The sequence below is a fragment of the Lactuca saligna genome, chromosome 3 (genome assembly GCF_052625555.1).
Source record: "Lactuca saligna cultivar CGN05327 chromosome 3, ASM5262555v1, whole genome shotgun sequence".
NCBI classification, from domain to species: domain Eukaryota; kingdom Viridiplantae; phylum Streptophyta; class Magnoliopsida; order Asterales; family Asteraceae; genus Lactuca; species Lactuca saligna.
Genome location: NC_136419.1, coordinates 8,724,842 through 8,740,626, shown reverse-complemented (window position 1 = coordinate 8,740,626; position 15,785 = coordinate 8,724,842). Strand labels below are relative to the sequence as shown.

General features: G+C 29.8%; 1 protein-coding gene across 1 annotated transcript; it reads right to left on the bottom strand.

Moving 5' to 3' along the window:
* Positions 1 to 5,981: 5,981 nt before the first annotated feature.
* Positions 5,982 to 13,253, bottom strand: LOC145033396 (putative WRKY transcription factor 24). The gene is made up of 2 exons (XM_078982029.1): positions 12,585 to 13,253; positions 5,982 to 6,363 (listed from the first exon to the last, which is right to left on the bottom strand). Exons 1-2 carry the CDS (start codon positions 13,031 to 13,033, stop codon positions 6,186 to 6,188), a joined length of 627 nt encoding a protein of 208 aa, XP_078838155.1. The 5' UTR covers positions 13,034 to 13,253; the 3' UTR covers positions 5,982 to 6,185.
* Between the last annotated feature and the right edge of the window lie 2,532 nt (positions 13,254 to 15,785).

The window sequence follows — 15,785 nt, the reverse complement described above, 5'->3', positions numbered from 1 at the left end:
GATTAAGGACACATGGGATTAGCCTATTACTGCCAAGTGTATGCAAGGGAGTGGTATATAATTTAGGTCAATACGGTTTTAGATGTGTGATTCTGCCCTATCTTCTGTTCCTTGTTTGGTTGTGGACTTGGGGCAGAGCCACCCATCTGAATATCTTGTCAGTCTAAATTATATATGACTTGTATACACGTAGTAGCGAGGAAAGAGCCAAGTATGGGTCTTATCATGAAATTTAAATCAAATGCCTTCATCATATACCCGATCATAAGGAGCTCAACATTAGTCAACGATCGTGGGTTGAGCTACAAAATGAATATGAATGCAAAATTCTTTATCATCCCGGTTAAGCCAATGTAGTAGCCGACGCCCTTAGTCGGAAAGAGTAATCAAGTCGTAGAGTCAAATCATTGACTATGACAAAGCCATTGACACCTGTTTACACAAAGTAACGAGGCTCAAAATGAAGCCTAGAGAACTGAAAAATGGGACAGGTGAAACCCTAAAAGGGATGGATAAATACTTAGGCAAATAAGTCAAAACCCATACACTTCGTGCCATAAAAAGGAAACAGATGGGATGGAAAAGTTGACAAGAACGTGTGTCCGAGAGATTAGTTAGATTGCACGGTGTTCAAATGTACATTATCTCTATACGAGATAGTGTAATCACCTCACGATTCTGGCAGTCACATCAGAAAATCTCTGAGAACGAGGATAGACATGAGCATAGCCTACCATCCATAAAACGACAGACCGAATAAGAGAACGATTCAAATAGCATTGGAAATTGCTCCATTCAAAACCCTCTTTGGTAGCAAGTACAAATCCTCTCTGCACTGGAACAAAGTAGGTAACTCACAACTAGCTGGAGGCAAAATTCCATACAACACCTTCTTTGATCCAGGAATCAGTTGAGAAACTACCAAGTAGAGAGTACTAATCCGAAAGCGATGTAAAGCTTACAGAATCAATAAACTACACCTTCAATAAGAGAAAACCCTTGGATTTCTAGGATGATGATCACGTCATGTGATGGTCTCACTCTAGAAAGGCATGATGCACTTTAGAAAGTATATAATACTAAATCCAAGGTACGTAGGACCATTCGAGAATTCTTGATAGAATTGGTCCAGTAGATTACAGGCCCCGACTACCTAGAAAGTTCAATAGATTACACCATACTTTTCCATGCCGTTAGCTTGAAAAAGTGTTGTCCAACGGTACCCTTGTTATCCCACTTGATTAGATCGAATTAAATGAGAGCCTTAGCTTTGCGAAACAATCCATAAAAATCGAATTCAGTGAAAGGATTCGTAGAAACCCTAGACAGTGAAGTCCAAAGAACGAAAAAGAAACCATACCTCGATAGTGAAGGTCCGCTAAAATAAATAGCGAGGACCTGATTTCACTTAAGAATGGGATGATCAAATGGAACATGAGTATCCGTACCTTACACCATCGTCCATGTGTATTCCTTAGACTTAATTTCGGGACGAAATTCACTATAATGGGGGGATGATGTGACAACCTGTAAACTTCTACCAAGTAAGTCAACCAAATCAATCAAAAGTTCAGACTTGTTTCTGTTATCATTTAGCTGTGTTAAGGATCATATATAGGTTTCTAAGCCTTATGTACTTAAGGAATGGGTGTTATGAAGTATTAGCTTGAGATCAGAAGGCTTCAACCGAACTAGAAAATCCAACATATGAGGTTCACAGCCGCAAACCCTATTTATGGCCATGAACTCTCTCTTGGCCGTGATCTCTTCCCTATAAGTATAAGTTTCCTTCATTTTTCACTCATTTCTTCTTGTTCAAGCTGAGAAATTGAGTTCTCTCTCAAGTATCATCCACCAAAAACTCATATTTCTTCTCTTAAAAGGTTAGGAACACATCTCCCTTGTTGCTACTTGAAAGCCCTTACCTTTCCATCTTGATTCATCACCTTTTCATCACTTTTCTTCAAGATCTTCAAGTTTTGGGTCGTGAACCCTTCAAGTGTTCATCTTTGGGCCGTGAACCATCGTTTTGGCCATGAACTATCATGTTGGGCCGTGAACACTTCATGTGTTCTTGGGCCGTGATCACACCATAGGGCCGTGAACCCCCCTTCAACCTCCTAATTTTCTTTTAACACTTCTTTGGTGAGTTTCTCTTGCATCCTAGGTCGATTCCTTAACATCCAGTGGTTATATTCACTAATATCATGCCTATATGTATCATTATATGTTATTTAGGACTCATTGTGCTCCAAAACTTCACTCGTAGGAGTAACACCCTTATTCCAGTCTTCAATCGAATCATTCACATAAGGTGAGTTCATACCCATATAATCTACTTTTATAATGATTTTAAATGCTTTTAGGGGGGGGGGGGATACAAGTTGAACACAATCTACATTGTGTTAAAGCTTACCTGTGATATCAAGCACACAAAAAGGCTTTTATCATGCTTTAAATATTGTGTTAACAATAAAAGATTACCAAATACTTCCAAAATAACTTAAAGTCATGTAAATTCTTTTAAATAGAGTAAAACTCTTTTAAAAATGTTTTATAAACTCTTTAAACTCATAATTGTGAAAATCATGTTTATATATGTATAGGTATATAAATAAGACTTAAAGGACTTAGGATTGATGGATTGCCTTATTTTCTTTTCCTTGTTTAGATGTGGACTTAAGGAGGATTTATTTGTCCGAAGGTCGTTTCCTTATTCATTATATATATATGTTATATATATAGGAACATAAAAAGTTACCTTATTCCAAAGCTTTCGCCTTTGCTTCAAGTTGAGAAAAAGGGGTACTTTCATGAGTAATGATGCTAATAAGATAGAACATATAAATTATACTCAAAATTGTGAGGTCCATTTTGAAGGTTCTCGGCCCATTGGTCCCTTCTTGAGGGTTCACGGCCCCTAGGTGGTAAAAAGATGGGTTTACGGCCCATCATGGTCCAATAGAGTGGTTCATGGACCAATATGGCCCTATTGCTATGGTTTGACGAATGTGGGTCCAATTAGAGCCCAAATGAGCTTCATTGGCCCAAAATCATCAAATGGAAGGTTTACTGGCCCCTTAGGCACAATAAGAGAATCTTAGTCCATACTATATTTGAGTCGGGTTGTTAGGGTTTCAAACTCACAATTAGTATCAAAGTTGTACTGAATTAGGTTTTAGACTTTACTCAAGAGTTTTGATTCAAATGGATGTTTTTGATTGAGCACAGAACATGATATCTACTTAGATTACAAGTCTTACAAGAGTTGATGTTTACATGATAACAACATTTCCTAGCTAGAATTGCTAGTTGTGACATTGTGTCTCTCGAATTTCTTTGAGGTCAATGGGGCTCCCACTTACTTTATGTGGGATAAAGTCAGTTTCAAGAAACATTGCTTTACGAGCAATGAACACTCAGTTTTCCTCTTTCCGAAAGAAGTAATAACTGACGGTTTCTTTTGGGTATCCCGCAAAGATACACTTATGATATCTAGGGTCAAGCTTGTCAGAAGTTTCTCTTTTAACATATGCTTTACAATCCCATATCCTTAAAAAAGACATTGATGAAACCTTTCCATGCCATAACTCGTAGGGAGTGTTATTTACCTTTTAGTTGGGACCATATTTACAATTCGACCGGTAGTTTCATAGCCCTCCAATGGATTAAATTTCCAAGGGTGAATCGGTTTTAATTTTAATTTGTAACAGGAAATACCATGTGATGTTGAACATTGACTAATACAAAGGGATTAACTTCATATGCTGAGTACTAAATTAACTCTAATGATGATCTCAGTTTCAAACATATATAAGGGTATTTATATATAGAATATAATATTTGTTACAAAATATGGATATAAAACAGCCATGTGAATCACCATGAACTGATTTTTAATTATTTGATTTTGATGATAAAATTGATTGTTTTTCTTATTTGGTTTTTTTTGTTTTTTGACAAAGAGAAGAACATAGAAACAGTTTATAAATAAATTTATAAAGAGATATGTATACCATTTCAAAACAATTAATATTAACTACGGTAAGAATGATAATATTTTAATTTTTCTCTTGAATTTTGAAGGGTGATCACGTGACTTTCCTCGATGTGTACTTTTCTCCGGTCTAATAAGTCATCAAAATGATGCCGCAAAGACTTAATTAATTATCATTCATTGGTAAAGCTCTCAATAGCTTTAGAAAACTCATTTATTACACTTTTTACAGTTATTTCCAAAAAATATCCATTAACGGTATTATTTTTATATATATTAGTTAACTTTTATTTTTTATTCTTTCTTTGTGGTAAAAAGTAATGGAGGACTATGAGCGTTAACCGTGATGACAAGTTAGCAAAAGATTTGGTAAAAGAAAACATGACCACTAAAATCAGCAATCTGATATATCAACACCGATACAACAAAAAGAAGCTCTGAATTGACTATGAACAACTACAATAACAACTACAATAAAGAGAGGAAACGACAAGAAACCTTGCATGCTAAATCCGGAAGAGACATCATCGTTTTCAGAACAATTATAAGGAAAAAGAATTACTGAAACAAGTACAAAGCAAGGGTAAAATAGTCCAAGAACATCCAAAAAACAACTTGAAGGGTAGAGATGCTAAAATTGGAAGCGGAGCTCTTATTTCTTCACGATTCTACACTTTCTGTTCTTGATAAATAGTTATGAAAGGTAATAAGAACTCTCTTTCAAACTTGTATTTAGAGAACACATACAAAAAATTTGATTTTTGTTAGTGTTTCTTCCAAAATTTTGTCTGTTTCTTTGTTGGATAATGGTTAATGAAGGTCCATTATAAGGTTTTGACTGTGTCTGACTATATTTGTTGCTGAAAATATTTGTCACTGTGTTTCTGTGTGTTCTCAGGAGTGTATATTTTTTGATAGGTTTGGGTTCATAATCTCTTTTAGGTATTAGAATTTGAGCATTTAGCTTTCGTTCTATTCAAAGAATTTGTTATTATTTGTAATTGTATTTTGTTTTGCACGACAGGTGTTTGATGAAACGTCTTTTTTTGGAAGAGAAGGTGTTTGATGACATTTCTGAGTCAGCCAAATCTGTAAAATAAAGTTCTTTTAATAGAAGAGGGGAATAGGAGAGCCAATGCGTTAATGAAGTCGTGAAAAATAGTTAAAAAGAAGGTTAGATTTACCTGAAATATTTTTAAAAACATCTATTTGTTAAAATTAATTAATGTAAATAGTTTTCTTTAGCTGTAGCCTGAACTTCATTGAAAAGAGAAGATATTAGTCACAGTGATTTTCATGTGAAAGTTATGATTATTCATTGTTTTTGTTTCTAGCTTGACAGAAATGTGAAGTACATGTGCAACCATGGATGTCCATTCATAAATGCTTACTGCACTTGATCCACAAAAGAAAGAGGTAATTTATTTATGAGAAATGTCTAAATTGCCATTTTCTTTAAATATTGACTCTTTATTCTGTATTGGAACTAGGGATTTCGGAAAAACCTTATTGGAGACTTGGTAGAATTTTGTGTTGTGTTTTCTACAACGACTTTTAAATGAAACTTGAAGGAGGATTACAATCTTTATGTAATATCCGTACACAACAATTCACTCATCCATTGAAACACATTACTCTACTTCCAAATGCTTTTGCGTCTTGATTAATTCCGTTAATGCTTACGTTTCTTTTATATAGCTTCTGGTTTTCAGTTGCAAAGAATAACAACATACTTTACTATGGCTACCAATTTAGCCTACGTATTATAGTTTCACACAAAGGTGATACCTTCCAACCCTGCAATGTGGGGGAATCCCTTCTAGGTTTTATTATAAAAGTTTAATTAATTTTATAACCGTGGTTCTCATGGGTTATAAACTAGTATATATATATATATATATATATATATATATATATATATATATATATATATATATATATATATATATAGAGAGAGAGAGAGAGAGAGAGAAAGAGCGCGAAAGAGAGTATTACCCCTATTCCTTTTATAGAAGATAAGGTTATATAGTATACATATAAATTCCTATCAATCTCACAAATTCAATTTCCGATTCTTTATGTTGTCATACACAAGCAGGAAATTGATAAAGGAGAAATTAACATTGTTGTTTGTCAATTGTAGTAGAAGGCATGTACAAACTAAAAGTAAGTTGTTGGATTTAATGATCTAGAATCGGGCGAGAAACTGAAGTTGCTTCAGAAGTGGAGTTAAAGTCTCCATTAGCTTCTCACACGGATGGTTGTGAATGCCTTCATAAGTTGTAACCACAATAGAGTTGTCTTTTGAGAGCCTTTGAATTTGTTTCTTCACATTGCATGTATGATGAGTGCACCTATAGTAACTCCTTCCATCATTTGCAGCCACAAAAAAAGTAGGTAAGAGCTTTTACTTGTAAAAGATACTAAGAAAACATATCATATAAAGAAAGGCTTATACAAATTTTGCAATATCTTTATTAAAGCATTAACACGAAGATATCTAATAGAATACACTTGTTCTTGTACGTATAACTAGAGTTCATAGTTAGATCTGATCTATTTGGGTGTCATAAAAAGTAATAGAAAATGTAAAAAAATGTGAAGATAATTTAGACTTTATGTTACATCAACAAGTTAAAAAAACACATTCTATAGACACTATGGTTTCAAATTGAAAAAAAAAAAAGATTTCTTATGATAAATTGATGGAAAATTATTAGAAAAATCCAAATACATTTTAGTCTCAAGTGTTTTTTTATTTTTATTATTATTATTGTTTTAACATACAAGTCCCGATTATTTATAGAAACACAATAATATGTCATTTCCGGTTAAAAAAAGAAGTTTTTGATAATTTGAATTGAAATGAAATAATCAAGATTTTTATGTTAAAAAAACTTAAGAATAAAGTGTAACTTTTCCAAAAATATTAAGATTTATTTAAAAACTTGTTTAAAATTTTTAAAGGAATTATTCATATGAATGTGTTGAAAACAACACTTAGGTGACATTAAATTAAATACGCTTAGAGAATTCCGTTATGACCATTTATAGTTAAAAAGATATTGTATGAAAAGTATAATTTCGTAATTATAAAAATACTAGATGTAATACCCATGTATTGCATGGGTTCATCTAAAAAAGTTAAATATAAATTTTAAACATTTAATAAGTTTGAATTTATAAGAAAAATTAGAAAAATATTAAATTATTAAAATTAAAGTGTTTTTTCTTTTTTAAATTTAAACAAATATAAAATAAAAAAATAAAGAAAATTAATGGAGTTTTAATTTATAAATTTTGAAATTAGAAGGAAAGTCAAGTAATGAAATTGATATGCATTTATTATTATATTTATTGTAATTAATATATTTAATTAACTATTATATGAAATTTAACAAAAATTAAAACAACCACAAAATGTCATGTGGAAAAAATTTAATTGAAATAACCACAAAATGACATGTAGCGAAATTAATGAAAATGCGATATGTGGCAAAAATGTTTTCATTTATTAGAGTAGATTTAGTGACTCTCTCAAATAAGAGGTAATGAGTTCGAGTTTACAGACATAAGTGATATATATTTAGTATGGTTGCAAAAATAAGGATTAATCTCTTGACATTCTCCAAGCGACTAAGATTAGTATATTTGATGAAAATAAGGGTTAATAGGGTTTGACGAGATTAATCGGTAAAAAAATATCAAAAAAAAAATGTAAAAAATTAATTTTTTTTTACTAGAAAATTTTTAAAATTTCAAAATTTTAAATATTATACAAATATATTCATATTTTCGTATTTTTAAAATTTCAAATTAGAAATTCTTTTATTTTTTAATTTTGATGTACTTATTTTTTTTTTTTTAAATATATTAATCTTTGATTAGTTTTAATATTTTATTAATAATTTATGGAATACCAATTAATCTTTATGAAGACTGATTAATCCCTTAACACCAGTCGATCGTTGAGCTACCATTGAACGATTTTTACAACCTTCATATTTAGGAGTATGTTAATTTGTTGTCAATATATATATATATATATATATATATATATATATATATATATATATATATATATATATATATATATATATATATATATATATATATATATATATATATAAAATTACAAATACCTATTTATAACGCTCGTTAACTTGTGATGACAAAAGATATATGGGTTTATCTTTGAAAATTTATCAAAATAAAAAGATATTAGTAACATCGTGACTTCGTCGAGTAAAACAAGAATATGTTTGGCATACCACACATACTTATAACTAGATTTAAATAAAAAGAAAAACCTAAAGTAATTAACCTTTTAACAGACTTAATTAGGAATTTGTTTTCCCAAATGTACCATGTAAAAACCTCGTTTCCCACCGTTCTCTCCTACCAAGTCTACCTTTATTTCGTTGTCATCATGGATATACTTATCTAATAAAACATTCTTAATAAGCTATATGTTAAGATAAATTTTGATATTGTTTTTGAGAGAATCAAACAACTAGTGCATGCATGGAAAGTTATTATTCATTTTATATAATTATATCAAGTAACATATATTCATAATAATTAATAATAGATAATAAATAATCAATCATGGATGCATTAAGAAAAAAATTAAGCAAAGAAAATAATGTTTAATAATCCAAACAATTAAAGAATAATTTATGTTAAATTAGTAAATTAAATATTAAATTAAAGGAATCTATAACTATGAAATATAAGCACACAATTACAAAATTATTTTAATAAGTACTTAAAGGTGAACTTATATTTATTTGTATTTATTTTAGTTGAAAAACTGATATTAACCGAAAAACTTGATAAATAAAAATTAGGTGATAAAAATGTTATTTAATAAAACTAACTAAAAACCCAGTTAAAATATATAAATAAAATAAAAATATGTAAAATTTGTCTTTTAATTCATAAATGGTATATTTGAGAGAATTAAAAAAACCCAATAACTTTATTAAAACAATAATCTGAATAACTTTTAAAAATTACATTATAAACAATTATTTTGGCTTTACAAATATAACAATAAAAAAATAGTTGAAAAATAAATTTTATATGATGTGACAAACATAACATAATTTAACTAAATGTATTACTTATATGTATTATAAAATTGAATAATTATACCTATTTTTTTAATGTCATTTTATATATTCTAACTATCTTATCACCTAGTTTTTATCAAACTTTATTTTTAATCAACTAATTTATCAAACATTATCTAACTTTTTATTTTGGATGTTAGCTTTTCATCTAGGATTTTAAACACAACCTAAATGATTAATTATATGTTAAGGTTTGAGACTTATGGAAGCTAAGAACTTCCATGCTATTATTCTAAAATATGTGCATGGGTGGATTTCTTAAATATTTATCCATTGTGATTTGAATTTTATTGTCGACAGTTTACAAATATATGCAAGTATAAATTGATAACACGTCAATTTTTTTTCTATGGTGCGCGCTCAATGAGGGGTTTATGTATTTTCTTGAAATTTTCTTATTAAAGTTTTAAAAGGAAGTTTCAAAGAAACAAAACACATGATGTATTGGTGTTTAGCTAATAATTAGAACTTCGTTTTCACCAAGATACTTGTATTCTAAAAGATGTTGATATAAGTGATTTAATAACGTGACTCGGTATTACATGTTTCAAAACTTCTAATGGAAACAAAATAACTTTTTACTTAGATTTTGTACTAACCATTAAATATTTGCTAAAAGTTTGAAAATTTAAATTAAAAAATATTATTAAGAAATTTAATTTGAGCAAAATGACAATTTTAAAATATTTAAAATCATCTGTATAAATTAATTTATATTTCTTAAAGTATACATCAATAATAATTAATTTACATTAAATATATAAATACACAATATAAATATACGTTCTAAACATGAATATTTTATTTAAAAATGATAAATTTTTTAATAAAATTTAATAATTTTTCCCCGTAAATAATTACGTAGCTCCACACCGCCACTCATTTCAAGTTAATTATTGAAAGCCCATAAAATGAGTATTAGTTTTTTTGGAACCACAGATATATTTTATTTCAAAACTACTTTTAGATTCATCTATATCGTTGATAAAACTTGAACCTTCAACTTTAAAAAGAACGAAGTACACCTAATACCGTAGGAGGCTAGATCTAATTGTCTTTTTTGTTAAAATGGTTTAAAGAGACATTACGTCAATGATGTGTTTTAGTTTAATTGAGAATTGAAAATTTTACCCAAACGATGGTACTTTTAATGAAAGGAGAGAGTGCTTTCAATAGTTGTTAGGGAAGAAATGTTAGGTCAACTTATTCTAGAGAAATAACACTTTTCTTGCTCACCAAAGGGAGCAGTCAAAAGGAGCAATATTTTTTATTCAACTAAGATGCGTGGATTCCATCATATATTCTGTAAACATGAACATGCATGGTAATGGAAATTTTTCATAGATTACTGAAATATATATATATATATATATATATATATATATATATTGCCATAATATAATAGAAGTATTTTTTTTTTATAAATATAGTGTCTTTAAACAATTTTTATGTATTAAAAATATAATTACGTCAGACTATATATATATATATATATATATATATATATATATATATATATATATATATATATATATATATATATATATATATATATATATATATATATATATATGTTTCACTGGTTATAGTATTTAATTATATAGCGTTCCAAAATGGTTACTAATAAAAAATTCTTGTGCGTACCATAACTTCTATGTTTTTATACTATCGTTACTAATATTTATAATTTATTTTAGTAAATAACTTTTTTTTTTGGTTTTTATAGCTTTTGTCCTTCAACAAAATATTATTTGTATTCTTAAGATTTCTAAACAATTAAAATTTTTCAATAGAAAATATAAGGTTCTAAACCAATAGAAAATAAAATTTACAAAGCAAATATGGGAACTCAATTCTGTTTTAACATTTCAATCCAAAGATAAAGCTAATCATATAAGAAGGGAAAAAAATTGCATTTCTTTGTGTCTCTACCATTAATAAAAGACACAAAAATAATGATATAAAGCCAAAAAAAATAGAAATCTCATGTGTACAAATAAAAATTTTGTGATCAATTAAGAATGCCATATAAGAATTAAAATGGACTAACATACAGTAGTTCATCATAATTGTAAACATAACACACACAAAAAAATTACTATGAAAAATACTCTGATAATCATTCAAATAATGGTAATCTAGCTATAGTTAGTTTTTATTTTAGATAACCAGTTCTTTAAATATTTGATTTTAAACTTATAACAAACTCCTTAAACCTTGATTTAAATTTTTTGTTTGAATAATCCAAATGTAATGCAAAGTTATTTGAGGTAAAACATCTGATTAAACTTGGTCTAGCTTTGGCACAAATCGCATAACATATGCACTAATTAATTATCAAGAAATTTAACTGGTTATAAGATAATTTAAAAATCTTGATTTTAAATTTCATACTTCAATGTTATTAGTGATTTATCAAACATATATACGTATACAGTATACTAAAAAAAACAATAAGATTAAATTTCACCCTGTAACCCTGCAGTTGGGGTGATTATCTGAGTTCTTCAAGATGATAGAGATTATAAGATTCATTAATTTATGACTAGTTTTTGTTGGACTTTTAGTCTCGTATAAGTTGCATATGGATATGTGCAAAATATGTCAGGACACATACGATCGTGATTATCCAATATTATGCTTGGGGATAGCTGCGTCCATGTTATACGTGCAGACGTGCAGTCTCACAATATAAATACGTGTTTTGTTGGGTATTTAAAATCCCCTTCATTAATGACGTTAATATATATAAATACTCTGTAAGATTGCACGCTTTAAAAAAATGTTTTGTAAAATAAATACAAGCAAATTAATAGTTTTAATTATTTAGAAAATATCCATGGAAAATGTAGTAAAACTCTAATGAGATTGTATATGCTACACTTTTATCAAACGGGCACTGCTACTATATTTTGGTATTCATGAGTCATGACATATATATATATATATATATATATATATATATATATATATATATATATATATATATATATATATATATATATATATATATATATATATATATATATATATATATATATATATATATATATATATATATAAACTAGTCTTGATCGTTGAGTTTGCTTAGTGTAATTAATTGAAACCTTTTTACGATAATTTACCCATGTTTCAATAAACGGACTGTAAATTCACTCATTCATATGTGTTTATCGATCGAAAAGTTTTTAGAAAATAATATCATAGTCTATTAGAGATAATCACTTACTAATATTATTATTATTATTTCTGAATTGCAGATGTGGAGGATAGGATCAAAAAAAGGGCCAACGATGTAGGAAACAAAACCACCAAAAAAAAAAAAAAAAACGGGCACAAAAACTACACCTACCGAGAGACGAGCAAAAACCCACAGATAAACCCAGAGATAATTAATCACATATATATACACACGTAAACCGAAAGAGCAAGATGGATAAGAATTGAAGTACCTTGGATGATGGCTATTTTTGACAGATTTTTGGCCATATTTTCTCCATTTGTAACCATCGTCAAGAATATCCTCACTGCTTCTTGTATGAAATGCAACCCTAGATGGAGTTGCCTTCTTACCCCTCCCACTTTTCATGGCTTTACTATTCCTGCCCACATTGTTTTCATCTCCTTCACACAAACCCCTTGCCATCGACCCTTCCCCATTCATGTAACCAGAAAGAAGGCTAACCCAGTCCACATTGCTGCTCTCCAAGCTAATATTATTATCCAGATTATGAGCCACGGGTACAGGTTGGGGTAAAAGTGGAGAAGACGAATGGTACTGAAATGGATTATTAATCAAAGGGGTGTAATCCAATAGATATGGATTAATGTTGTTCATGCTAACATTATTGTCGTTCATAGGAGGTTGTGGTGTCTGTGAAGAATGTTCATCTCCTTCCATGCTCGATCTAGAGGGAGAAAGAACACAGAAAGGTGAATGTTTTGTATGAAATTTGAAGGTTTCTTGGCAGATGAAAGAGGTTGGTCTGTCCCACACACGTGTTATATATATGTCGATAGAGAGAGAGAATGTGTTTGTGTGTGTGTGTGAGAGAGAGAGAGAGAGAGAGAGGGAGAGAGAGAGAGAGAGAGAGAGAGAGAGAGAGAGAGAGAGAGAGAGAGAGAGAAATGACTTGTATAACATGAAGAAAACCAACTAAACATTACCTACTTTTGTTGAACTATATACGTTGTTAAAAGATGTAGCTTAGCTAAGAACATCGCTCGACTCCATGTGTAACGCTCTCGTCAAATCAGGCGTACATTTATTTACATGCAACGGTGAAAATATTTTAACATATTTCTCGGTGTGTTGCGTGTGTGTTGTTAAACAACTAGTTCAGTTTATTTTTTGAGTAATGAGAACATATCAATCTTTGTTGTGGGTAGTTTGGAAAATCGATAATATGTGTGATTATTTATTCATACATCCCTCTAATAAGTAATAACCATTAGTAGTGGATGTTAAAAATGTATAATATTTATTGGTAAATTATACGAATGGTCCCTATGGTTTTGGGTTGTCTGTGTAGTTGATCCATATAATTTTTTTTAAATCGGATCATCCCTAAAGTTTGTTTTCGTTACGGTTTTGATCCCTACACTATAAGGAAAACGGTCATTAGCGGCGACAAAAATCGCCGGTAATAAGTCAAGTTGTCGCCGGTAATAGTAATAATGGCGACACGTCGCTGGTAATAAAACGTCGCTTTTGATCAACATGTCGCCGCTAATGAGTTCGTCGCCGTTAATAACATAGTCGTCGGTAATAATAATTTTTATTTTTTTAAATTTTTTTAGTTAATGATTTTGGTTGCCGGTAATTACATAACAACATTCGATTAAATATAAAAATAATAGTGTCGACGCTAATTACAAAACAAACATCCGATTATAATTAATTAAATATCAAAAGTTATAACATCCGATTAAATATAAAAAATAATAATATCGTCCGGTAATTACATAACATCCGATTAAATATAAAAAATAATAATATCGTCTGGTATTAGTGTCGCTGGTAATTACAAAAAATAACCAAAGTTTTACAATCTACCAAGTAGCAAAGCGTAACAATATATGCAAGTAAAACTCATCCATACATACCATCATCTTCCTTGTCATCGTTTGTTCGATTATTTTGGGATTGAAAAAACGAGTAAAGCTCATCCCTACATGTCGGGTCGTTGAGCATTGCACGAAGATTTTCCTACTACTTAATTAATAACAGCATATATAAACTTATTAGTTCAATTATCAAACATAAACAAAAACTATCAAAATACATTGCTATTTTTAAACTAAGACAAAAAACCAAAGTACGTTGTTATTTTTTGCACTTGGGACAAAAACCTAATTACCAAACTTTTTAGCAAATAGTCACCACAAAACCAAAATTACCAAATCAACAAGCATTTTACGATGCTAAATTAGATTGCTATTTTTAAACTAAGACAAAAAACCAAAGTACGTTGTTATTTTTTGCACTTGGAACAAAAACCTAATTACCAAACTTTTTAACAAATAATCACCACAAAACCAAAATTACCAAATCAACATGAATTTTATGATGCTAAAGTTGATTGCTATTTTTAAACTAAGATAAAAAACCAAAGTACGTTGTTATTTTTTGCACTTGAGACAAAAACCTAGTTACCAAACTTTTTAGAAAATAATCACCACAAAACCAAAATTACCAAATCAACATGCATTTTACGATGCTAAAGTAGATTGCTATTTTTAAACTAAGACAAAAAACCAAAGTACGTTGTTATTTTTTGCACTTGGGACAAAAACCTAATTACCAAACTTTTTAGCAAATAACACCACAAAACCAAAATTACCAAATCAACATGCAATTTACGATGCTAAAGTAGATTGTTTTTTTTCAAACTAAGACAAAAAACAAAACTACGTTGTTATTTTTTGCACTTGGGACAAAAACCTAATTACCAAACTTTTTAGCAAATAATCACCACAAAACCAAAGTAGATTGTTATTTTTAAACTAAAACAAAAAACCAAAGTACGTTGTTATTTTTTGCAATTGGGAAAAAAACCTAATTACCAAACTTTTTAGCAAATAATGACCACAAAACCAAAGTAGATTGTTTTACCTGTGATGGTTGTGGTGATGGTTGCAAAGGCTGTGGAATCTGCAGGAGAGAAGAAGCTTTACGACCAATGCCTCTAATATGGCCACGTCGCTCTCCTAATACTTTCTCAAACGCAACTTTTTCTTGAGTGCGTGTTAACTCACTTTCACCTTGAGTTTGTTCTAACAACTCTTCAACTAATCGATTATGTAACTCCCAAAAGTGAGTAACAATTAAGTATAAATATGTAACTCCCCGATCCTCAGGTATAGTTTAAATAATATTTCTTGGGTTAAGGCCTACTCGATGAGTTGGTTGCCCTACTCGTCGAGTAGCAACGGGATGGGATTGCATGATAAGTGACCTACTCGACGAGTCTACATTGGGACTCGGTGAGTAGGAGCTGGCAGATGAAACCCTAAATCTCGTGGTTTTACACCATATTTATAGGAACCTCATCCTCCTTTAGGCCTCTTTACAGTTCTAGAGAGCTCTTGTGAGACCCTAATCCGCATATGAGTGCCCTTTGTGTGTTGAGCTTGAAAAGAGGATCTTTGGA

Excerpts from the sequence above, each read along its gene's own strand:
- LOC145033396 (XM_078982029.1), bottom strand. The coding sequence starts at position 13,033 with ATGGAAGGAGATGAACATTCTTCACAGACACCACAACCTCCTATGAAC. Across the intron at positions 6,364-12,584 it reads AAAAATAGCCATCATCCAAG|GAGTTACTATAGGTGCACTC; the intron begins GTACTTCAATTC and ends AAATGATGGAAG.